A 25636-nucleotide genomic window follows, 5' to 3' on the forward strand; every position below is an offset into this window, starting at 1 on the left:
ATTCATCGAGAGGTTTGCCGTTACTTTCTGCCATTTGGAAGATGCTATACCCACCAGATATTTCCAACTGTGTTTTTTCTTTTATGGGGGAGGAGCAAAGGCTTAGGATAATTGATTTCTCCCTGCTGCCATGTGGACCATTCTGTAAAAGGCATTATCATTGGTTTCCTTAGCCAATATTTTGTGAACATATTTTCTTCACAAAAAGGAGGGTTTGTGAAGAACAACAGAGACCACAAAGAAAGAGGTAAGCCTTTATATCCTTGTAAAATGATTTAATCTGCTACACTTCTGACATATCTATACAGGAACACATAGGAGCTTGAAGGGGAGTTAATTAAAGATAGTAAATCAATACACATAAGATAAAATATGTTCTCCTTTCCTTCCTCATCCATTTTCTTCTATTTAGATGCAAGGTGATCAAAGTATAGCAAACAAGCCGTTAAGAGGATCTCTACGGTACTTGAAAGATCTTTAGCTACTCTGAACCTCTGTGTGAAACCCAGATTCCTGCAGCCATAATTTCCTTTGAGAATTAAATGAAGAGACAGTTCTAGTTCAGAATTATAGCTAGAATGCTGTAATTGTCTAAAGAATTGCCCATGACCATGATTGTCAGCTGATGAATAGTGACTGACAATCAGTTCAGGGAAGTCCAGCTGCTGCTTTAAGTCTGGTATTGGAACATCCGATCTGGGACACTGGGGCAGCTACCCTGCGAGGGTATTTTATTAAATTAACAGTAGTGAATGGTGCATAAAATTGTCACTAAGATAAATTTATTATAGTATGATTTTATTCTCACATTATTCTGTATGGGGTGCTACCCCAACAGAGTTTCCAATTCAGTAGTATGCCTGAAGCCAGGGGTTTTATCAGCCATGTGTCAGAGGATGTCTGGCTCTCTTTCATATATAATTTACTCTTATTACATGAGATATTTCTGTTTTTCTGCACTAACAGTTGTATATTTTCTGATGAAGGTTTAAATCAACTGGGAACCAGGGTATAAATAGACTTTCAGAATTTTGTGCCAAATATGGATTGTTTGTCTTCCTGTTAGTTATGGATTGTGAGTGTATTATTGCTGAAAAAATTTTCAGCGTTTTATTTTTCTTTCATGTATTTTATCATTTAATATAAATTATAGGAACTTTTCAAGTGTTCAAAATTAATTATAACATTTAGAAAAAAATGTTAGAGATTATTAAGAGAAACATATGAGCCTACCTAGGTCAGCTTTGTGCTTTATTGAACTTGTGAAGTAACTCCGGCACCACCTTGGTGTTTGGTATTTACTAGCTGGTTCTAGATAAGAGCTGAATAACGACATATATGCAGGATTCCATAATGACATTTTCTTCTACAGATAATATTTCCCTTCAAAGTTTTGAAATTTATCCAAAGTTTATTTAGCTTTACTTGTATGTGTTCTATCTGCTGTGTTTATTGTGTCTGACTACAAGTGCCAGTTACTTGCAGAACTGAGAACTTTTCAGGATTCACACACACACTCCAGTCCTCCTTTCTCCATTTCTCCTTCCCAGCATTTTGGGGAAAGGCAGCCAGTTGTAATTGTTGTATATAATGATGGAGAGCTTGATGTATGTCCTCCTCGCTACACACACTGCAGCATTTCAGGGTTATGTTCCCGTAGTCATGTAAACTCTTGTGATGGTGTGTATACTGGTAAGTACAGAGTTGGGCCTGGCTACGTTCCAGATTTTGTGCCTGAGCTTCATGGTGAAGGTTGCTTTCTGTTCACACCACCAGCTGTTGAAGTACCCTAAGATCACATCTGAAATTAGCAAGTGATTATACTTTTTGCTATAGAGTACCCTGTCATTGTTATTTATGTATTGTCTCTTTTTGGTCAGGTACGGATAAAAGAGGAACTAATTTCTTCTGTTCTTTTTCTGGGCTTTTGATCCTTGCAATTCCTCATTTATAAAAGCTGTGACTAACCACTGCTTTTTTTTAAAATTCACATTGTCAAAAGATAACCTTTTTTTCTGCCACTCGAAATTCTGATGGAACAGCCTGTTGAACCAACAGTGAGGTTCTGTCTTCTACTTCAGGGATCTTTTTAAATTCTGTCACCTCCACTGGAGGTATAAAAGAGTTATTCTAATACCTACAAAACCCTCTCTTCTTCAGCATTTTTCAAACAAAAAAAAATTAACAACACTATTATTAACTATCCCCCGATATATAGGTCTTTGATACCTTTTAATCAGCATATTATTCTCCTAAACATGCCCACCATTCTATGTATAAACACGTCAATAATACTGGTTAAGATGGCTGCCTCCTGAAAGTGTGTCACCATTATCAAAAGAGTCTGAGAATGAGCTCAGAAAGCAAATTACATTTGTGAAAATGTTCTGAATGAAATAAATATTTAAATAAGTTGAGTGTAGTTGGTTGAGAAATCTTTTTCCGTGAAAAACCGGCAGGTTTTCAGAACTGAATTCTTCATAGGGCTTTATTTAGAAGCTTTAACAGGAACACGCTCTTAGGGCCTTGGACAGTATTTCTACTCATCTTGGGTTGGTTAAACCCAGTTTGGACCGGGGACTTCAGCATCTGTCTCAAATATTCTAGACAGATTTTCTAAGGTCACACTATTGAACGTGTATGGTTAGATTTTTATCATTCTCTTCTGTTGATGCTATACTGATGACTTTGTAGTGCACAAAAATATCCATGTCTGTTCTGATTTAATGCAGAACAGAGGACCTGAGCTTTGATCTTCAGCCTTCAGATGAGTGCCATAGCTGCCTGGTGGCTGACTGATGGCACAAGTGAACCCTTCTCTTAACCTCAGTCACTAGTTTTTCACATATGTCACCCTCATATGAAACAGGAGAATGTTTAAAATTGGGAATAAGCTTGTGGCACAGGAGGATTCTTTCCTGCACATCCCTAATGATAAGTTTCACTTGTAATCAAAGGCCACCCTTTTAAAAATGTAAATATTATTTTTTTTCTGTCTATGTATGTATACTTTGAGCAGAAATTAACATTTAAAAACCTTCTCAGCAGCTCTGCAAGTCAAACATTGAAGTTTAAACACCGAAGAGTAGCCAACTATCCAAGAGTATGCAACTATTTTGCTGAAGTGATAAATGTAATTTAAAGGAATATATTGAAATGAAGGCTATCGTACAGTGTTGCTATCAATTTTTGTATAATGAAAGAGATTAAATGAATCCTTGCTAATGCATTATTGGTATGTGAAGAACAAGAAGAAACAAATCACACACATTTTCCCACTTAATTATTGTGCTAGACACTCATTGTCATATCATTGACCTATTTGGTCATGCCCAAGTTAATCATGCCTGAACCTTTTCCCAGTGGGAAATAAGCTTCTTCACTTCCTGTCTTGCAGGAATATCAACTAAAACTCAGTCACATATGCCCATAGTCTGATCACTGCAGCCCACCGTAACCGTCATCTCCAGCAGTGAAACTGCAGTCTGCGGCATGCCCGTGAGAGTCGGTGTCAGAAACCCATCACTTCCTGTGTGCCTTCGTTCAACTCTGTTCAATCACTTACTACATTAAATTATACCCACCTCTGTTTGTAAAAGTGTTCCCCTCCTTTTTTCCTTTTTTTTTTTTTTGTTGTTTGCAGGGAACTGTTTTGTCACACTGAAATAGAGTTTATGTGCAGTGACAGCCTAATAAGCCAGCAACTTTAGTCGCTTATTAAAGTCAAGCATGTGTCTTTGTTTCATGTTGCTAATGATGTGGAACCGTCGAGGCCCGAGTATATTTCGTCTGGACGGTGTGGGAGCGAATGCTGAGAGCTCATTACTTGGCTCCCCATTGGAATCCTGCAGGCTTCTGCTCATTGAGGAGACTGTGGGGGCTTTGACAGAATTATTATACTGAATATTTTTAGACTCATTAACTATATCACCAAAGCAAAACATCTCTTCCTTAGATGCAAATGGCTGCAGCTACTGTGGCTTTGCTTTAGTTATTGCAGAAAAAAGGATGAAGCTTGAAAACAACTTAGGGAAAGGATTTTCATGCCCAAATGTTTGAATTTGTAACTTATATTGGGAATGTGTAAGCCTTTTTTTCCACGTTTAAGCCACTCATGTCTAAGTGCCATTTAAAAATGCATATATTCAGTTTCATGTAGTAAGCGATGCTCAATCTTTTAAATTCAGAAAGTGCTATTGAAGTACACAGTAAAATAGGAGCTTTCAGAATTCCACTCTCTATTCCAGAGTTAAAAGATTTAAATATAAAAAGCTTGTGTTAAAATAATTATAGATGCTTGAGTTAAGCCTTCAAAGGTAAAGAAATTCAGAGCTAAGACTAAAAATTCTGACTTTCCTTTAGCCTAAGTGCTGGAACATATGTACTGTGCTGTATGAAAAATCACACACTTCTCCAAGCCGTTCAATTCCTAACCACAACAGAGTGATTTAAAGATGAAGAGTGCAGCAAAATTTTTAGCCTAAGTCTGAATTTCCTTGCTGTGATGGGTTTAAGTTGGTTCTTAATGTTATTTTATTGTAGCTTTTTGTGGTTTAATTGAGACTTAAGATGTACTTGAAGAAAAATATTAATACCTTAAAATTAATTCTTCAGAGCAAAGGACAGAAAATTGCATTTATGGCTCCATTTGTTGGAAAAGTGAAGTTGGCTGTGAACTGTACATTATTTCACCTTCTATAAAATTATATTTGATTTCCTGACAGAGACCTTCTCTGTATGTTGTGTACCAGCTTACCTTCTATAAATTATGAGCTTGAGTAATTGCCTAAGCATATGCACATTTAAAAAAGCTAGACAAGTGTTTTTTCTCATCTTGCATGTAAGGTTTCATTATGATTTTATTCTCCAAAATTATTGTAGGTGAAAAAACAACTATTTTGATTCCTAGGAAGAAAGACATTGTTTTTATTTGTGGTTCATTTCCTGTTGTAGTATTCTCTGACAATGGTGACACCATGTTTATAAATCAAGAAGTTCTTCTTTCTATGACTGCCAGGGACTCTGGAGGGAATACTTCGTATCTGAAACATATTTCCCTTTGGGATTTCACCATCAGAATAACAGTTCTGATCAGCAACCCATTAGAAAAACCTTCTATTTTTCTGAAGCTATGAAAAGGAAAAGTTAAAAATCTGAGAGATAAGAAAATTACACTCAATTGAAGTTAAATATTGTGCACATAGGAACTTTAGGTTGTCCCTCAAACAGTAATTTAATAGGTGTAAGAGGAGTTTTTAAGTTAAACTCTTTAAGTGAAGCCTCAGGGTAAACAGGCAGCATGGGTGCAGTTTTCATTTTGAGATCTTGCAGTTCCTCTTCTTACCAGTTTGTGGCACAATACTATTTAATTTAGGTGTTGGACAAAGCTTTCAAACTCTAGTGCCTCATGCTAGGTACCTAAACCTTTATATTTAAGCACCTAGATAAGAGTAACCCGATATTTACTGGGAAAACTCAGTCATCGTGAAAGACAGGATTATACATATGGGTCCCAATAAGGAAGCCAACTCTAAAAACAATGACCATAGCTGTTCATTAAGTAATATACTCTTCCTTTAAGCTGCACATGACTTCAAATTCAAATGTAAGTACTCTGTCAGGAAAATTCTCACCTGCTGAACCGGTTCACAGTTGTGATTTCAGATGTTCTGCAGTAAAAATAGCCTGCAACCAACACACCTGTCTAGATACATAGATGATCCACGGGAAATAAAACAGACTTGAGCTGTAGGCATGCAAATGCTATTGTTTCATTTCCTACATACAGTATTATAATCAGATTAGTAGATGTAATAGTACTATAAACAGATGTTCACTATCAGTTATTTTATTTACAGTCTTATATTTATCCAAAATTAAAATCACTGTATAATCCCACCATCTTTTTATTTATTTTAGCTATATTAATGCCTGTGAAGCCATGCCTTTTAAGTTTTGGGGAGAAAAGGTACTGTTGTTTTTGTTTTGTTTTACCTAAAGAGGTATGTCCTGTAGTGAAGAACTACTGGTAATAAACATGCATACTCTGTTGGGGAATCTGAATTAGGAGAATCTTTAAGTCTTGTTAAGATGCATTCTTGAACTACACAATAAATATTTATCAGATTGTATGATATAATAAACTACTTTTTCTACATTCCTAGTGGCTTTATTTCAGCAAGATCTGTATTATAAATCTTGTTATGTCCAATGACATGCAGCTTTTTAGTTATCAACCTTTTAGTTATTGTGTAGTTGCCAAAAACTGGCTTTCCTAGACTATTGACCAAGTGCAAATCTTTGTACGTGTTTGGGTTTTCAACATATATTTAAAATTTCTGTATTTCTTTTCTACCTATAGCATAATAGCTGATTTCTTGCAGACAAATGTTATCTTCTGTTGGCTAACCTTCATAACAGATAAGAGCTTTGTATTTATACTGAAGCGGTTGCCTTAGATGAGATAGTTTTGGTACTGAAGATATATTTTTCTTCTTGATTTGGAGTTATGGTGGGTTTATTTCACAGAATGACAGAATCACAGAATCATTAAGGTTGGAAAAGACCTTTAAGATCATCAAGTCCAGCCATCAACCCAACACCACCATGCCCACTAAACCATGTCCTGAAGTGCCACGTCCACACGTTTTTTGAACACTTCCAGAGATGGTGACTCCGCCACCTCCCTGGGCAGCCTGTTCCAATGTTTGATCACTCTCTCAGTAAAGAAATTTTTCCTCATATCTGGTCTAAACCTCCCCTGGCACAACTTAAGGCCATTCCCTCTCATCCTATCACTAGTTACTTGGGAGAAGAGACCAACTCACCTCACCACAACCCCCTTTCAGGTAGTTGCAGAGAGCGATAAGGTCTCCCTTCAGCCTCCTCTTTCCAGACTGAACAACCCCAGTTCCCTCAGCCGCTCCTCATAAGACTTGTGCTCCAGACCCCTGGAGACCTGCATGTCTTTCAGGTAAATAATAGAAAAAAAAGGTAATATTCTAGTCTATATAGCACATATGATTGACCTCTGAGGGGGTCAGCATTAGGGGGCTTTTACAGCTTTTGAATGAAATACTTAAATATATGTTAAGAAAAGTGATCTCAATGTGTTTTTATGTGTTGGGTTTTTTTAATAAATTCAACTCATAAAGCTAAATTTATTTATATACTCTTTACTGCCTTTCCAAGCCGGAATAGTGTAAAACATCCAAATAAGCATTTATTTTGCATTAGAGGAGTGAAAAACAGTTGGTGTGCTAGTGAACCTAGTCTTTAATTTGAAACAGACTTACTAACTTTATTATCTAGGATGCAGTAAGTGTCTGCACAGACAGGTAGGTGTGCCTGCTGTGTGCCCCGCAGTCCTGCGCTCCTGATCTTCCAATCTGAGAAGCTTCTGAAGCGCAGTGTTTCCCTCCTTGTTTGTGAACCCAAATTTTCTCTCAAAAGAAAGCAAGGTGCTTGTGAAGTGTGCAGGGTTTTCTTTCTTTTCCTTTTTTGCAGAAAGAGAAAACTGATTAAGATGAGCTATAACTATTGTTATTTCTGCTGCTAGAAGCTGCACCTCTGTCCTGAAAAGTAGAAGAGAAACACACACAGAAGTGGGGAGAAAAATATCACCAAAAGTAAAAAATTCAGGTTCTGACATTTATACTTTCCATTTTTCAACTTCATCATTGCAACAAAGACTGACAATATTGCTTTTCAGGCACTTCTGATACATTAAAAAAGGCTAAAAAAAAAAAAGGAGGCCAAGGAGAGCTCCTTTGGGCTCAAGCCCAAATGATGTTTCTTCTTGGTTTCCACAGTTCCCAGGATGACTTTGTCAGTACCGCTGGCTTGTCCACACTACACAGCACTTTTAGCCATGGATTTCTGTCCTCTGGACCTCAGCAGGGACCTTGCTGCCTTAACTGGCAGTTAGTACTATGTACTACTGCATTTCAGTTTCATTTACTTGAAATCATGTGAATCCACCACAGTAGTTTTTTTAAGTAGTATTAAAGTGAAAGTATGTATAATATGCCATGAGACGTGGCATGACATGTAGGGTGTCTGGGGATATAAAGCTTTCTGGGAGCAGTCCCTGGAGTGAATCATATGCAGGCTTTATGTACAAGAGAGCAAATGGGTTAGTCAGAAATAAAACCAGAGGGTGAACTAACAGTGTTGATGATCAGACATCTACTGGTAGAGTTTGCTCCACAGTCCTCCTTTATTTTGCAATGTTGACACATGATTGTAGTACTGCTACAAGTCCACTCGGTCCACTATTAATTCGCAGTTTCATGTGACTTGAGGCACAGTTTTTACTGCCTTTTAGGGAGTATAGGGAATGTGAGGTTAAGACTTTCTAGACTTAGACTGAATATTTGTGGGGTGGAGAATGTCACTGGCAGGACAAGGAGACAGGCTAAGGGTAAGCAAACGGTGATTTGAGGGGAAAAGAAGAAGTGGTCCAGGGAGATGCTGGAGTTTTCCAGTAAATCTGAGTCAGTCTATGGAGAAATGGAGAAACCTCTGTCACAGGGCACCTGCAGGACAACCAAGGGATCAGGCCCAGCCAGCATGGGTTCATGAAAGGCAGGTCCTGCTTGACCAACCTCATCTCCTTCTATGACCAGGTGACCCGCCTAGTGGATGAAGGAAAGACTGTGGACGTTGTCTACCTGGACTTTAGTAAAGCCTTTGACAGCGTCTCCCACAGCATTCTCCTGGAGAAACTGGCGGCTCGTGGCTTAGACACGTTTACTCTTTGCTAGGTAAAGAACTGGCTGGATGGCCAAGCCCAGAGAGTTGTGGTGAACGGCGTTAAATCCGGCTGGCGGCCGGTCACAAGCGGTGATCCCCAGGGCTCAGCTCTGGGGCCGGTCTTGTTCAATATCTTTATTGATGATGTGGATGAGGGGATCTAGTGCTCCCTCAGTAAGTTTGCAGACGACACCAAGTTGGATGGGAGTGTTGATCTGCTGGAGGGTAGGAGGGCTCTGCAGAGGGATCTGGACAGGCTGGATCGATGGGCCGAGGCCAACTGTATCAGGGTCCTGCACTTTGGCCACAACAACGCCATGCAACGCTACAGGCTTGGGGAGGAGTGGCTGGAGAGCAGCCCGGCAGAAAGGGACCTGGGGGTGCTGGCTGACAGCCGGCTGAACGTGAGCCAGCAGTGTGCCCAGGTGGCCAAGAAGGCCAACAGCGTCCTGGCCTGTATCAGAACTAGTGTGGCCAGCAGGAGTAGGGAAGTGATTGTGCCCCTGTACTTGGCACTGGTGAGGCCGCACCTTGAATCCTGTGTTCGGTTTTGGGCCCCTCACTACAAGAAGGATGCTGAGGTACTGGAGTGTGTCCAGAGAAGGGCAATGAAGATGGTGAGGGGTCTGGAGCACAAGTCTTAAGAGGAGCGGCTGAGGGAACTGGGGTTGTTTAGTCTGAAGAAGAGGAGGCTGAGAGGAGACCTTATCGCTCTCTACAACTACCTGAAAGGGGGTTGTGGTGACGAGGGTGTCGGTCTCTTCTCCCAAGTAACTAGTGATAGGACAAGAGGAAATGGCCTCAAGTTGCGCCAGGGGAGGTTTAGATTGGATATCAGGAAAAATTTCTTCACCGAGACGGTGGTCAAGCATTGGAACAGGCTGCCCAGGGAGGTGGTGGAGTCGCCATCTCTGGAAGTGTTCAAAAAACGTGTGGATGTGGCACTTCAGGACATGGTTTAGGGGACATGGTGGCGCTGAACTAATGGTTGGACTTGATGATCTTGAAGGTCCTTTCCAACCTAGTGATTCTGTGATTCTGTGATTCTGTGATTCTATTAAGTCCACTCCGCTTTCAAAGACTGAGAAGGAATTAAAGACTCCTGAATCTCAGCTGTCATTCTCTCTCAGCAACACCTATGAAAATCTTTGGGGTAGTGTTTCACCCCCTTTTAGCTCTGTCTTACATGGAATATTGTTATACTCTGCAGAAGTAGCGTTCCCCAGAAATACTCTCTTCCACTGCACGTGTTGATATGTTCACTATGTAAGTCCGCCCACTGCTTTGAAAAAGATAGGAAAAAGACTATGAACCATATAAATAAGACTGTCATAATATATAGGGTCTTAAATTAACATTGCAAAAGCAACTGTAAGTCTGGTATTTCCTAACTTCTGAACTCTTCCGTCTTTATTATCCTTCTAAGGTAGCTGTGTGTGATTATAAAGGCATTAACTAGATTCCTTTTTGTGTCTTTCATTTATCTGGTAATCAGGAACATAATACTGAATCTCTCTGTGTAATTGTGACTGTTAAGAATCTTGGAAATCAAGACAGGTGGAACCTACCAACTAACTCATGGTTACCAAAGGCACTGACTCAGGTCATTAATGGTTTAGGTACCTCCTCATTAAAACAGTTTAATCAAACACGTGTTTTCTGTCCTGTTTATTATTGCCGTCAGCTCTTATCTAGGGAAACTGCTATTTGAAAGGTTTTATACAGACTGCATTATAAAGAAGGATTAAAAAACCCAAAGTTTTTGACAAACATAGTGAAAATCAATCTGAAGCTTACGTGCTATTAATCACTTCTTTGTTTTCATACATGCTTGAATTTTCATCAGTTCTGGAGAATTTTTCATGAGTTAGGAAAAGATGACCATATAGTTGTAATCCTTGCTAAGAAGAAAAGTGAACATAGACACCAGTTTTAAGGTGTCTATTATCTTTGTCATATAAGGTGTCATATATCTTTGGAAGCAATGTTCAACATTTTTTGTCAGATCATTTTATTTTAATGCTTTTTATTTAACATATTTGCCTTGTAAATGTAACACCTGTATAATAAGGGCTGTAATTGGTATACATATAACCTTTTTGATCACATCATATTTAAGATGTGCATGTTTTGTTTGAGAAACACATGTAACTGACAGTAACAAGTGAAAATCTTCCAGCAACGTTAATGAAACCAAAAAATGAGCTGACAATTTATTTAACATCTTGGGTTTGATTAATTTATCATTAAGAAAAAATTAAGTTTTCAGCACAACCCTGCTCGGAGTTTGTGAGAGATGCTGAATTCCCCTTACTAGGCTGGGCTCTGTGACTCCAGCACGGGTCCTCCCGACACGCCGCCTGATGTCAGGGTAGCCTGTCTGCACCCGCATGGTCCCCCGGAATAGAGACTGTGGTCCCAGTTCTGCAGCGGGGACTCTGCTGGCTTACCCCAGAGCCAGACACTTGGCACCTGGAGGTCCTGAGGTGTTCCCCGAAATCTGGGACACAGGTCCCGAGGCCTCATGCCGTTGGGGCCAAGAATGTCAGTGTTTTAAAAGTCTGCAATTTCAGGGCAGTCAGCCTTGTCAGTGTTAATAGGCTCCCTGTTGTGGTACTAAGGGATGGGGCATGGATCTATCTGGGCAAGAGCCTGGTCTCCTAGGACTTCCGGTTTCCTTGCTGCAACGTAAAAATCACAAATCCTAGAGGCCATTGCAGTTGCTGAGTGAATTTAATAGCTGTTAATTTCACTAGCATTGTTGCTTTTGGGTTTTTACTTTTCTCATAAATCGAAAATATGGTTGTCCTCTTTGGCTGTCTTCACTATCCACTTCACTTTTTGGATCTTCCCCTTTTCCTGAAAGCAGGCTGTGAAACACAAGATTTGGCTGTGGTTGTTTCAGGCTTTGTCTGTGCTCTGGAACAAGGGCACACCCAGCTCTGGTTTGTGGGTGCACATCCTGGCTATTTCCCCATTCAGCAACAGGACACAACCCACAGGCATGTCAGCCGTAGGAGGGCCCCGAATTTCATTGTGCTGGAAACTGCTGCGTGCAGACAGGGAGGAAAATGTGTTGTGCTTCTATGGGTCCTCCAGGTGAAGGGATCAGGGGAGTCCGATAAAGGACTATAGGGGAGTTTACTATAAACACAGTAGCAGATTATCTGCTCACTGACTGAATTTGAAGGGGGAAAGATATTGTGGAGTATAGAAGAGCAGACAGAACAACAAAAGTTGTTGTTTATTTGTTTGTTTACTCATACACTTTAAAGAGTTGCTACAAATGTACTTGGGAGTTTTTCCAACAGTATTCTTTCCATATTTATGAAATATTGAGGTGGGAATATTGCAGACTGAAATAGAGCTGGACTGTCAAGGTGAAGAATTCTCATTCCTGCCTTTTCACACACATGCTTTCTTATTTCTTGTTCTTCTTGTTCGTGTTCTTAATTTTCTTCTTCATCTTTCTTCATCTTTCTTCTTCTTCTCCTCCATCTTTCTTTTTCTGAGAACTGGAAGAAGAAAGTACAAGGAATCAGTGCTTTTGGAGTATCAGTCAAACTTCTTTACATTAGGTCCTAACCTACATCACCTTATCTGAGTCTACATCACACCTGTGGTATTTCTTATAATTTGAGACTTTTGTATGAATGACTTATAGTACTTACATGACAGCATGTGACTTCATTTACCCTTTTCCTTCTGCTCATACTGTGCTTCCTGTAGAAATGTGACTGAATACCTAAGCCCTTCTGAGGACAAAGGGTTCTGGCAAGGCCTGCAATATTTTATTCCCATTATCTTAATGGCTAGTTAATACAATACATATTATGACAGACTGAAGCTAAGTATCTAACTAACTGTAAGCTCCATTCTGTGAACACCATTTTAATTTCTGCCTTCCTTGTAATATTAATTTTTGCAATACAATGTCCATCCTGACTGAAGACAGGCAGATAATGGTGGTGGGAAAACAGTCAAATCCTAACAAGGACAGCATGTTTGAGTGCTATGTTCTTAGATCAGATAATTAAGTAACTCTTTAGAGCCCTCAGTGAGAATGCTACCAAGACTCATAGTTTCATACTGTGTATTTATGGTACCATATCCTGTTTTGACTTGTGTTAGCTAGCACTTTCCAAGAAAAGGCCTAACACAAGTCAAGGAATAAGATGCACCAGGGACTGCTTCAAGCAGGGAACATGGATGAGACAGCACCAGCTTTAGTTTAGTTCCCTCAGCACAATACAGTATGCCACCACTATCTCAAGATACCTTGCCATACCCACTGGTATGCAACACCTACTGCCTCTTTCATCTTCATAGGCTGACACACAGCCTTCACATTATTTCAGTCATTCAGCCTCTTCCCCCTAAAACATTACTTGTGTTTTAGGACAGTGAGGCTATCACACAAGACTGAGAAGTGGTAGTGGACTACCTAGTGTGGACAAAGCCAGCCTGTTCCACTTAGCCTTACAGCCAGAGAATGGTTCCTAGCTCTGTTTATTTAACGATATGAAAGTAGCCCCAGGGGTGAGAAACAATGTGCATCTCTAAGACGCAGTCAGCCATCAGCACAGAGGTAACATCTGGCAAGGAGTTATGCACATCTTAATTGGCCAGCTGTTCTTCTGATTGATTCATTGCCTTCCAGGAAGCACACTAACCTCTCCGTGCTCAAGTTGGCCCTGCAGAATATCCGGCCTGTGGGCTGCTTTCACTGACCGGGCAGTGTATTGTGCAAGCCAATGTGGGAAATTCCTGTGCAAAGCTTGGCTTTGCTCAGCTGATGGCCATGTCATTTCTCAAATGGTTAACTGAAAGTCAAGTTTCGTCACGGCTAAAAGGATGCTGGTGGGGATTCAGCCGAGTATCCAGGAGCATGTGCGACTGTGGAGGTGCCCACTGTATGATGTGGGCTGTTAGGGCACACGGTCACGCTGCACAAAGCCTAGGAACAGGCTGGCGACTAACAGTTCTGGTGACATCGTAGCCAGATGACAAGGACCTCAAAACACAAAGGAAATGGCAATATTGTCTGGTCACAACAGGCTGGTTTGTGGCCCGAGAGCAAGATGGGCTTGATTTACGATCCTCGAGCTTTCATGAAGTTATAGGTGATAATTGAAAAATGTATGTGTAATCTAGAGAAAAATAAAATTTCTTCCTTTGAATTTCATTTTACTGTTTTGCAATAATCAGGAGATACTTTATATGAATCAGAAGCAACTGCTTAATATAAGTGTTTACTATAATAATATCTGATGTTCCTTTGTCAAGACAGGCAGGGTGCTGTCTCTGTATTCTGCTAGGTCTGTAACTGAGGTACTTTTTGGTAATTGATCTTAGTGTACTTTAAAGGTGGCAAAGAAGGCATGAATTCACCCTTCACAAAGATGGAGCTTATCTGAGACCTCAATATTAAATTGTTTGGGAAAGTAGTGTAACATATTCATATTAATGTTAGTTTATTAGTTTTATTTTTAAGATTACAAGCTCATGAAAAAAAATCTCAACAACACTAAATGTCAAAAGAGTGCTAGTTTACTTTTTGAAAAATGTGTTAACAATTATACTCCAGAAATCCTTTAGGAGGGGACAGAGGATGAGATATGGTATTTTATTGTGCAATTTCTTCTTTTCAGAGTAAGCAATAGAGTCTGTAAAAGGAATGATTAGAGATTATGGCTGCTTTAGCAGGAGAAATTAACGGCAAGGTCAGGAATTTCTTTGGAGCAATCTTGTTTACTTGCAGGGTTTTGACACTTCAGCTTGTGCTGTCTGACATGTTCCTCTAATGGCCTTGTGCAAATACCAAATAAAAGTTGGGAAAAGTTGTAGGCTTCTGCAGATGAGAGCTTTGGAGGCAAAAAAAAATTAAAAATATAAAACTTTGGTTTGGAGAAGTGGAATTATCTGCACCTTTTCAAGATGTTTCCATTCATTGCTTCAGGCTCCTGGGGATGGAATAGCAGTATTTGATTACCAGTGTTACTAAATGATATAGAGGGAGCCATCTGGGTAAGTACAGATATGTTTCCCTCGTATAGCAGTAGAAATTGGCAAGTAGAAAAACCTTTGAGGAAAGAATAACATCACATGTATTCTGTATCTACTCAGCATCAAACTCTAGGCTACATTTTCAGGAACCTAATATAGAGACCACACTTTTCATTTTTAGATTGCTATTAAAAACACCTACAGTAAGTGGCCACAGTAAGCAGAAATATACCCTGGTCTTAATCTATTGTCTCTTTTCCTTATTGTTTTCCTCACAGTTAAAAATCGTAATACTAGTCTTTATTTCTTCCTCCAGAACATCTTCCTAACTGATGTTTTTGTCTGCATTCACTGATATTTTTAGTAGAATATTGTACTCTTGATTTTTCAGGCTTTTCTTCATTCATTTTTCAGTGGATCTTGAAATACAGGTTTTCTTTTTTAAAATTTAATGTAGCTAATCTGCTTACCAAAGCATTCACAACTGGAATAAGGTCAAAAAGCAAGTGCATCTTTTCATGTATACTTGTACATCAGCTGAGATTTGTTTTTTTCATGAGGCTTTTACTCATTTTTAAAGTATATCCAGTCTGTTGACAAAAGAGCTTTATTTAAATGAGCTATGTAATCTTTACCAGCAGTCTGTGGAGCAGATTTGACAATAAAGAAATATCTCATTACCTAGGAGCTTTGTATATCGTACAGGTGTAACTTGGTAGTTGAATAGTATAAAAAGATAAATATTAACTGGATTTTGCTAATAAATCTGCCATTCTTACAGCGCCAAAATCTGTAGAGTTGTTGTAATTGCTGTTGTTTGAGTTGTAACAATGAATGGAACTGATAAGGCTTATGTCATTTACATAGAATTTGGCATTCACAGCACACTGTTGAATTAATATGACACACATATTGGGTCCTCTGATATAAGATTAGCATCATTTGAAAATAGAGAAAGTGTAGATTTAGAAGTGACATACTAGTCTCTTCAACGTGTGATGGTAATTTGCTTAGGTCTGAAAATCATAGTAAGTTACTACTGACAGCAGTGATTAGTAGTTAATACTTCTGTTAGTTTCATTTTGGTTTGCTACATTTTGTAATAAACAGATGTCTCAAGAGGGACTGCTGCAGAATTACAAAAGAATATTATGTTGAATCTAGAAGGTCAGGTACCAGAAGGTCAGGTACCAGTTATATCAGTGGTGTTGAAAGAGTTATATTCACTGAATTTAAAACAGAGTCGTGTTTTATTAAAAGAATTCGGTGAAATGATCTTAGGTTCCTGTACTGTCAACACCATAGAATAACTATGGTTTTAGCTGCCTAACATAGCAATCAAATGCCTAAAGGCTTTTGCAGATCTAGCCCTGGCACAGTAATGTCAGATATATACCCTTCTTCATGGCACACTATGACTTCAGGTCTCCCCACTGTCTTCACTGTCTTCAGGGGCAATCTGTCATTGCTAATCATCTCTAGAAATTAAAGACTTAAATTGGATGCCCCCCAAAAAAGAGAAAGCACAAAGTTCCCAGTTATCTCTGACAAGCTGAGTTTAAATGATCTGGTTAAGCTGCCGGGGTACAGTGGGCAGAGGTATGGATATAATACATATCTGCAGGGTTACATTCAGGAGCCTTGATATTACAGTGTACTTTGTCTTCCATCATTCTCTGCCTTCTTCACAGCGTGAACCTGATTCATGCTGAGTACATGATTGCAGGTGTACATAAGCTTTCCAAGTGTTTTTGAGAATTGATGACGTCATATTTTATGATGGTCCTTGCTATGACTATCTCTACGTCATTCATGTTCACCTGAGCTGAATCCAGACTATTGTTTACTAAGATTTCTGCACAATTTCATCTTACATCCTGTATGATATTACATGGCAAATTATTTCTCTTGCAGTTGGGAGGGGAGAGATCTTTTTTCTCTCAATAATTCTATGAATTCTTTAAATGGTGGGATCTAGTGCTCCATTTCTCTGTGATATGATCATTGCCGTCTGCCTTGACGTTTTTTAGCTTCTGGATTGCTATGTGTATTGCTGACATCTCAGTTGGTTATTGTTAATATTAAATGGTTGAGGTTCATGATATTTCATTGAAATATGGTATTGATGGTGGGCTGAGTCTAGTGAGACTTCTTGGAAATGCTCTGCCCGTCTGTTTCTCTCATCATATATGATCAGCTACGTATATGTTCCATTCTTGCTGCTGCTAAGTCCATTTCTTCTTCACTTTAGTATCCACAAATGGGTTCAGTCGCTTGGTAAGTAGCTCTTCCTACCTACTGTAGCTGCAACATTATCTTCAGCTGTTAATTCTTTTAAATGTCTTAAGTTGTATTTCCTTAGATTGTTTTCAGTCTGGAATCAGCCTGTGCTCGGAGTAGCTATGTCTCTAAGTCTGTAATCTGAGAAATTTCCATTCCTTGAGCCATGTGGCTAAGCTTACTTCCTACTTTTCAGGCTGTTTCTGAAGGTAGCTTCTGGAAAGGAAAAGGAAATTTCAGTTGGTGCTTGAAGGAAAACTCACAAAATCTGTTTTTTCTGGTAAAATATTATTGCACTGACACCTAATATTACATTTTTAAGGTCTAGGTTTGGATCTTTTTGATTGACATTACTGCATCGTAGCGTAGCTATGTAAAGCCTAGATTTGACTATGATGGTTAGAATTACAGCAGTTTTGATAAACAGTCGGATTTCTTAAACATAAGTTGGCATCCTGAACACAGGCTTCACAGTTTGATCCAAAAGTACCTTCCAATTTTTACAAAGATTTTTTTTCCTTTGGGTTTTTCTGAGCACCAATAGATGGATATTTATGCTGATACACAGCTGGGCACATTGTTGTCTGTGATGAATCTCATCCTGGACCAAAATAACAGACATTATAGAGAAAATCAAGTTTCAGTGCTGATCTAATGTATGACAAATTGCTTTGTGAAGATGGCTTATGTACAGTGTAGAGTTATATAGAGATAAGCATTTTTACTTGCTCAGCCAGGCTGGTACATAAACAATCTGATCAACTGTAGGACCAGTGAGAGGCTCCAGAATGCTTACAGAGGACAATATTTTTTAAAATTTTGGTTGATAACAATGGAAAAATTTGCCAGTGACTATCTGCAGTCAATAGTTTTCCAAAGACTAGCAGTTTTCACCAGATTATTTTAATGAAAAAGTCATATGACATACAAAAATGCTGTCCCCTTTGAAATGTGAGTCCCCTTTGCATACTGCATCTAGTAAAGGAAACATCAGTATAATTTTGTAACAGGAGCAGAATAATGTATTTTGCCCAGAATACCTCACAAAAAAAGCAAAGCGCTTGGGCTATCCAAACAAATTCGGCCTGAGGCAAACACCTGCCATGCACATTTTAGATCAAATGTTTAAAATTTGGCAAAATTTAAAGAGAATCTTCTTTTGAGACAAGCAGCATCCTAGTTCTGCCTATAATAATATCTACTAACTTTTCTGTGATCCAGAACCTTGCAGTTTTACTGGATCAAACCTTAGAAGTAAGTATGTGTACTAAATACAGAATACATTTGTCTTATAAATAATTATAATGTTGGAAAATAAAATTAAACTTTATTCATAGAGGATCTAACTGTCTCTTGGCATTCTCAGGTGTAAAACAGGAACACTTTTATTCAGATTGGTTGAATGTCACTAATTAAAAACAGCAGAGAGGAGAATTAGGTTTGTAATCATAACCCAATATAATGCTAGCATGGAGTCACTGGCCAGAACTGGTAATTAAAGCAGTCCAAGTGGTATCTTATTGACTGAGAAAAAGCATCATGACTGAGTTCCATGTACTGTTCACTTTGTGTTCTTAATGGGGCCACATGTCATTTGATGTTTAATCAAGTAAGCACCCCTAGTTTTGGGTCCATTGTCAAATCTGCATTGGTCTAGTCCTATGCAGCTAGACTGTGTAATAAAGGGTAAGTGGGTGAAAATGTTGGGTTCCTGTGAACTGCCAGGCAACGTCAGTAAAGAACATTCTGCTCTAAATAAGATACAGTTCTTCTCTCTGTGTGGGATTTTCTTTCAACTTACCTTTTATTTACTGTATAGATAATCCAAATATTGTGATTGCATTAATTAATGAGGACCTAAAAACAATACTGGCATAATGAATTAGGCTTGAATAGGTCTCAGCTTCAAGTAGTATCATATGCTTTTTATCCCAGTTTGATCTCTCAAATAAGAAATTGCAGATTAAAATATTAGCTTAATTTCAATCAATCGACTGCAAAACAGACATGAATTTAATGAAGTGTCTTGATTTATCGTAACAAAAAACTTAAAGGTGAGAACAGAATAAGGTACCCTGAATCATAAGATACCCCTCTAGTAAGATAGCAACGGCAGCTAATTCACACCTCCTTTTCCCAAATTTATGCTGATATTATTGATGATATTAGTACCATATATAAACAAGGAATTAAACAAATATAGAGCCATATGCTCCCCTCCCTTGTGAGGCACAGAAGGGAGCCACAACACAAGTAAAGAAGAAAAACAGTGAAGCCCCAAAGTAACAGCATGGCGAGGTCAACTCCTTGACAGTATCGTTTGTTCTCCCCAGCAGCTCCCAAAGGCGCCTCTCCAGCAAAACCATCAGCTCATCATCTCCTCGCTTGTAGGATGAGGACCGGGAGAGGTCACTTGCTGCAAAAATTGTCCTGTCCCAGCAAAAAAATGACGCCACACCTCTTTGAAAGCTACTGCTCCTTCTTGCAGGATGAATTGTGCCCCTGTACTCGGCACTGGTGAGGCCGCACCTTGAATACTGTGTTCAGTTTTGGGCCCTTCACTACAAGAAGGATGTTGAGGTGCTGGAGCGTGTCCGGAGAAGGGCAACGAAGCTGGTGAGGGGTCTGGAGCACAAGTCTTATGAGGAGCGGCTGAGGGAACTGGGGTTGTTTAGTCTGGAGAAGAGGAGGCTGAGGGGAGACCTTATCGCTCTCTACAACTACCTGAAAGGGGGTTGTGGCGACAAGGGTGTCGGTCTCTTCTCCCAAGTAACTAGTGATAGGACAAGAGGAAATGGCCTCAAGTTGCGCCAGGGGAGGTTTAGATTGGATATTAGGAAAAATTTCTTCACTGAGAGGGTGGTCAGGCATTGGAACAGGCTGCCCAGGGAGGTGGTGGAGTCGCCATCTCTGGAAGTGTTCAAAAAACGTGTGGATGTGGCGCTTCAGGACATGGTTTAGGGGACATGGTGGTGCTGGATTAATGGTTGGACTTGATGATCTTAAAGGTCCTTTCCAACCTAGTGATTCTGTGATTCTGTGATTCTGTGAATTTTGCTTTGATGCTTGCAAAAACCCCTACAGTTCCTTTGACAGAAGGTTGTTTTGTGGGGACTAACAGCAGGCGTGTGTCAGTGGCAGCCATGGCGGGTGCAAGAATGACAGAAACAAGGATCCTGGTGCTTCCTTTCCTTTTGAGTCCCCAAAATCTGGAGATGATAGCTTTTCTGTTTGTTTCCTTTTTCCTTCAATCCTGCTCCTACAGCAAAGTACATGTAAGAAACAAAGTGAATCTCATACAAATATCTGGCTACTGTACATATTCCTACACCTTGACTGCTGGAGGGGCTGTTACCTTCTTTGTCAGCATTGTGTTGAGAATACTTAGGGAACAGCATGTTTCTCAAATAGTGAAAAAAAAGCAATGAGAAATGAAGGAGTGAGTTAGCAATAATGTCATATTTGCAACTCATGCATGGCATGCCTTGTTAAGTCTCTACATGTGATCAAAATTTAAAAGATAAGGAAAAGCAAATAACAAATATGTCTATTATATGACCAAGAAGAGAATCTAAAGGAAAAGTATAGAGGATAGAGAGATCATGGTGAAACCTATGGAATCTACAGGCTGCTTTTGGGCTAGAAGCGCTCTTTAGCTAGGTTTCTTGGAATTTTTCTGTTTTAAATTGTTCCCTCCACTAAGGGTCTGCAGTTAATTCAGGAGATTGTATGGCCCCTCCTAGGTTAGTGGATCCATCAGTTTATTCTGAGCTTGCAGGAAACATTATTTCATCAGGCTGTTACTTTCTCACAGACATGTATTTCTGATTGTGTGTATAAATGTTATTGACGTTGCAATCAATATTGTAAAATTAATAAATATTTGGTTTAGGCTCCATTATGCTAGGCACGATAAAATGTATTCAAAATATGAGATGCATTCGATGCAGGGATACTTACAACAGTAACAACAGCTATCGCAGACTTGTAATTTGCAAGTGTTTATTCAGTTCTTTGAAATGAGAAAGATTAGTGAAGGTCGTATTGGATCCCAGCCATTATAAACTGTCAGTTTTTCAACAAATATTAGAGCAAATTTCACATAGCCAAACCTCAATTTTTTTTAATGTCTTTTGATTCTCTCAAAACAAAAACCCGTTGAACTGGATAGCCACTGATCCCTTTCACCATTCACTGATGAAGCCTTTCACATGCTCTCCCAACCACCATTTTCCTCATCATGACAGCATATCTTACAATTATTTTACCTTTTAACAAAAATAAGAATTTTGATAATCCAAAAATAGTTTTATACTTAATTTGTTTTTCTAGGGCTTAAGTATGTTGTTTTATTAAAATGTTACCAGTTATGTTTTTCTCCTCTCTCACCTGCATTCTTTTTCACGCTCCAGAATGGTATCAAACAACATGAGATTTGAAAATAGTTGAATGAACAGCAGACCCACAGACAGGGATAGATTTCAGGGGAAAAAACTTTCTTAAAATAGGAAGAAAGGAGCAGTGGTACTTAGAAAAGTTTCTTCAAACTGGGAAACATATTACTATTTGGGTTCAGGTTTTGGTTGTGATTCATATTGATATTTTTGTATTTTCCCATTGTGTTTGTCTACCTTCCCTCATGTTATTTTTAATATATACTGGCAGGACTCAAAAAAATTGTGTACAAAGATCTGTTTTAATATTTTACAGCCTCATTTACAAAGATGCAGAGTACTCACAGCTTCCATAGAGTCTAATGGGACTTGTGGAAACTCAGTATCTCTGAAAATCAGGCCATTAATTTTGAAAATGTGCATTAATTACTCTCCAGGCTGTAATAGCTCACTTGATATTAATATAATCTACATTCTTTTGAAAAAGTGTATTTTTCACCTGGTACACTGCGCTTGCTCCTAAAGAGCAGTCATATCTTATCATGTAAAAGCTTCTTTATAACTGATCCAATTATTGACCTGTGGCATTGACCTTAATGAAATGTAATATTTCCAAAGGAATGGTACAATCCATTGTGTTAATCTGGTTGACAGGCATACTCTTGAAGGCCTCATGCTAACAATAGCTATGGAATTTATTGAAATCATTAACTTGATGAAACACAAACCCATATATTTCCACTAAGCAATAATTTAGGTGGTTTAAATTTCCATTTTCTAAATTGCAACTAGTCTAGAGTATGCAGCAATGCTTGCAGAATTTACCAAAACCCACAGTGATTTTCACAAACATTCTGTGTTGGTAAATTTTCAGATCTCATTAAAACATTTTTCTTCTAGACTGATACCTGCCACATCATGTTTATGAGTTCCAAATACCTGCAGATTAAGGAAAAAATGATACCCGTCTTAGCTGTAGATTCTAACGATAATTGCTCTTAGCAAATAACAAAAGCCTATCAGGTAAGCACTCCCACTTTGAATAATTTCAGTTAGGATTCTTTGCACTGAATGCGGTTCCCAGGGTGTGTGTTATCTTTTCTATACATCTATCTACAATCCTTTTTTAAAGTAGTGTCACTCCCAGTTGCCGCATTCAATGCAATTTAGTGCTGTTAGATGCTTTCACGTCACATGGTTATAGCTAGGTAGATTAATAGGAACTTCTATCTGGAAATTTCTTCCCTGTTATTGTTCTCCCTGAGCAGTTGATGGCTAAGTTAATTCTCTTTAGTTTTGTCATGCACTAAAGCACACATTGCCAAGCTATGATAAGCCTTACACAGGGCAAAAAAAAAAAGCCCTTGTGTCCATCAAAGTCTTAAACTTGCATTTTAAACTTTGGCCTGACCTGATGTGCCATTCAAAAAGCTTCAAAAGATTATTTTTTTAAGAAAGGTTCAATATGTCCCGAGGCTATCGGTTTTGAGTTAAACTGGGTGAAGTAGAAATATTTTACTCATCAGCTTTGCAGTCACAGAGTTTGCCTCAGCTAGAACAAAACTGCTGAGGCATTTAGAGAAAATTAACCCCCCATCCTGGCAGCCAGATGTGACTGGTTTCTGACGAATGCACATGAGTGGGCTGAAAAACCAAGAGACTGTGAAATTCCTGTCAGGTCCGTACAGCGCAGAATGGGCTATTGACTGCTTTCTATATTTCCCTCCATCATTCTTCTTGAACACTGCCATTAATTTCCTCTCCTACTCTGACTTGGGAATTTAATTTTTTTTCCCTTCTTTTTTTTCTCCCCCTGCCCCGTCTCTCCCCCACCTTCTTGCCTCTCTCCCCTTGCCCCGACTTCCCCCGTCGCTGTCGCTGCCGTTGCGGCCGCTGCCGTTGTGGGCGTCGCGGGCGTCGTGGCCGTCGCCGGCCCAGCTGCGGGCACTGCAGAGGAGGCTGCGCGGGGCGCTGGCGGCGCGGCGGAGGCAACGCGGCCTCTCCATCCAGGCTGGGCTGGCGAGGATCCAGGCAGCCTCTCAGGAGAACGCTCAGAAAATATTAGCTGTGCAGGTAGGTGATTGCAGGGAAGTCGGAAAGATCATTCTGATCTAGATTGAAAAGCAAATGATGGGTAGTGTGATGAAGCATTAAAACCATATCCCATCAGAGTTTTATAAATTTTTAACCTCTTTAATAAACTGGAATTGCATGAAGGATGAATTCAGTAAGTTAGCACATATACCATGCGTAGTTTGAAAAAAAGGGGGGAGATTAGATTTATTTCTCACAAACCTTTGAAAAGATTATTATGAATACATTGGATATAAACATTTGAAACATGGAGCGACATTAATATTGCTGCTACATTGTTTTAGACAATGTTACTGTGTCCTGTTTTGTGCAAATATTATTTCTAAGGTAAACAATATTGTCATTTTCACTGTTTTCATATTTAATTTCTTTAGCAGGAGACTATTTCGTAGGAGCATTACACCTTCCTAACTCAGTTATACGATGACTTTACCTTATTTCTAAAAGAGCAGCATTGGGGGGTTATGAGATTTAAAAAAGGTTTCCAACGATGTATGGTTTTTCATGTTATGACTTGTTCCCTGGATATATATATTTACTAGGGAAAAAACTACTACATATGGTAGTTGGAATGTTCTTTTTGTCTTGTGCAATGGTATCTTATTCATATTTCTGTAAAGCCACTCCTTTCAATCTCTTCCCATAGTTAATGGCCATAACCAGATGGCATTTGTGAAGGGTTTTTAAAAGACTTAAGTGAAAAATTTCTCCAGACTTACTCTGCATCATTGCTGATGCAGTTTTAGTGCATTATACCCTTATAAACTTTGTTTTCTAATTTTTAACAGTCAGGCTTTGTTGTGTGATTGTGGAAACGGTTTTATTACATTTTTAATATTATATAATTGCACTTCACAGTAAATATCTGATGCATTAAAGTAAAAACTAACTGGAATAAGTTGTAGAATTCCATTAAACTACATCAGCATCATGATCTGATTTCAGTATCTCACTAAGAAGTTTTTTATTTTAAAATTCCAATTTTATTTTAAAATGCCAAATTTCCATATATGTTCTGTAAAATGTAAATGTTCCATATATCTTCTGTAGAAGATTTAGAAAACCCTAGTCACATTAAAATCAGAAAGTCAAGAAAAATAATTAAGATAAAAATATAGTCAGATTTTATATTTTATTAATGGTTTCTAATACTCTTATGGCTTTTGGACAATGCTATATTTGTTAAATATTGCACTGATCTGTGTGCTGGTGAAAACATGTAAGGTGGAAATGTCACTTTTTTTCATTCAAATTTCTCATTTATCAGTTGAAAAACTGGAAAAGCTCCTTTTTGATTTTTGCAGTGGGACAGCTGGGATGATTTCTGTTCTCTGCTCTGTTCAACTACTCCAATAGTGAGTGAAGAACAGAGGTGATCGATGTGCAGCCTAAAGCTCATGAATAATAATCACAGGGACATGGAAGCCACAGGTGGCAGTTGGTTTCCTCATAGATGAATCTTTACATTAATCTAACATTACACAGTATTTTAGTAGTTGTACTGTGACTCATGTACAATTGAACTCTCATGTCAACAACTAGTCCACGTTAAAACGAAAGAGTTTTGCAGAAATCCTTCACCTGAGCATAATTTTTTCCATGTGTGCCCTTCATGCTGAGAAGCTGTGTCTGTAAATCTTGTCACCCTGAATAACGCAACTACCTAGAAAGGGGCCTAAACGAAGCTTTTAGATGTAAGTCCCGACAACAAACGTTGCTGGGGGTGTTCAGATCTAAGTAGCTCAGACCTATCAACGACAATGTTTTGTTCAAAGTCTGGAAAACATTCTGTTTCCTATCTGCTTTCACTATCCATGACATCCTTTTCTGATATTCTGATCCTTTTCTGGTATTCTAGTATTCTTGCTATGTTTTTATGCAGTGTGACTGTTAATAACATACTATTAAAATAGTGAAAAAGGAAAATATATAAAATTAAAATGGAAACTAGTTCAGCTAAGAGCAATTACAAAGGTGTATAGAAGAGTATTTCCTTTAAGCAACATGATATTTTTATATTTTAGAGGTCTTGGCAGTGATTTATTTATACATGGACTGGTGTCTGTTTTATCTGCATTATATATCCTATATTATATATCCTTCCGTCA

At 38.7% G+C, this 25636-nt stretch overlaps 1 protein-coding gene across 1 annotated transcript in view; it reads left to right on the plus strand.

Annotated features, from left to right (window-relative positions):
• Positions 1-25636, plus strand: part of CCDC178 (coiled-coil domain containing 178) — a gene marked incomplete at both ends in the record, with an annotated part of 177418 nt that overhangs the window by 130706 nt on the left and 21076 nt on the right. Inside the window, one exon of the mRNA XM_081996631.1 lies at positions 23373-23507. Within this exon, the coding sequence (XP_081852757.1) occupies positions 23373-23507 (135 nt within the window). The remainder of the gene's footprint in view (positions 1-23372; positions 23508-25636) is intronic.

The sequence above is a fragment of the Phaethon aethereus genome, assembly GCF_964289735.1.
Source record: "Phaethon aethereus genome assembly, chromosome: 2".
In the NCBI taxonomy this organism is placed as follows: Eukaryota; Metazoa; Chordata; class Aves; order Phaethontiformes; family Phaethontidae; genus Phaethon; species Phaethon aethereus.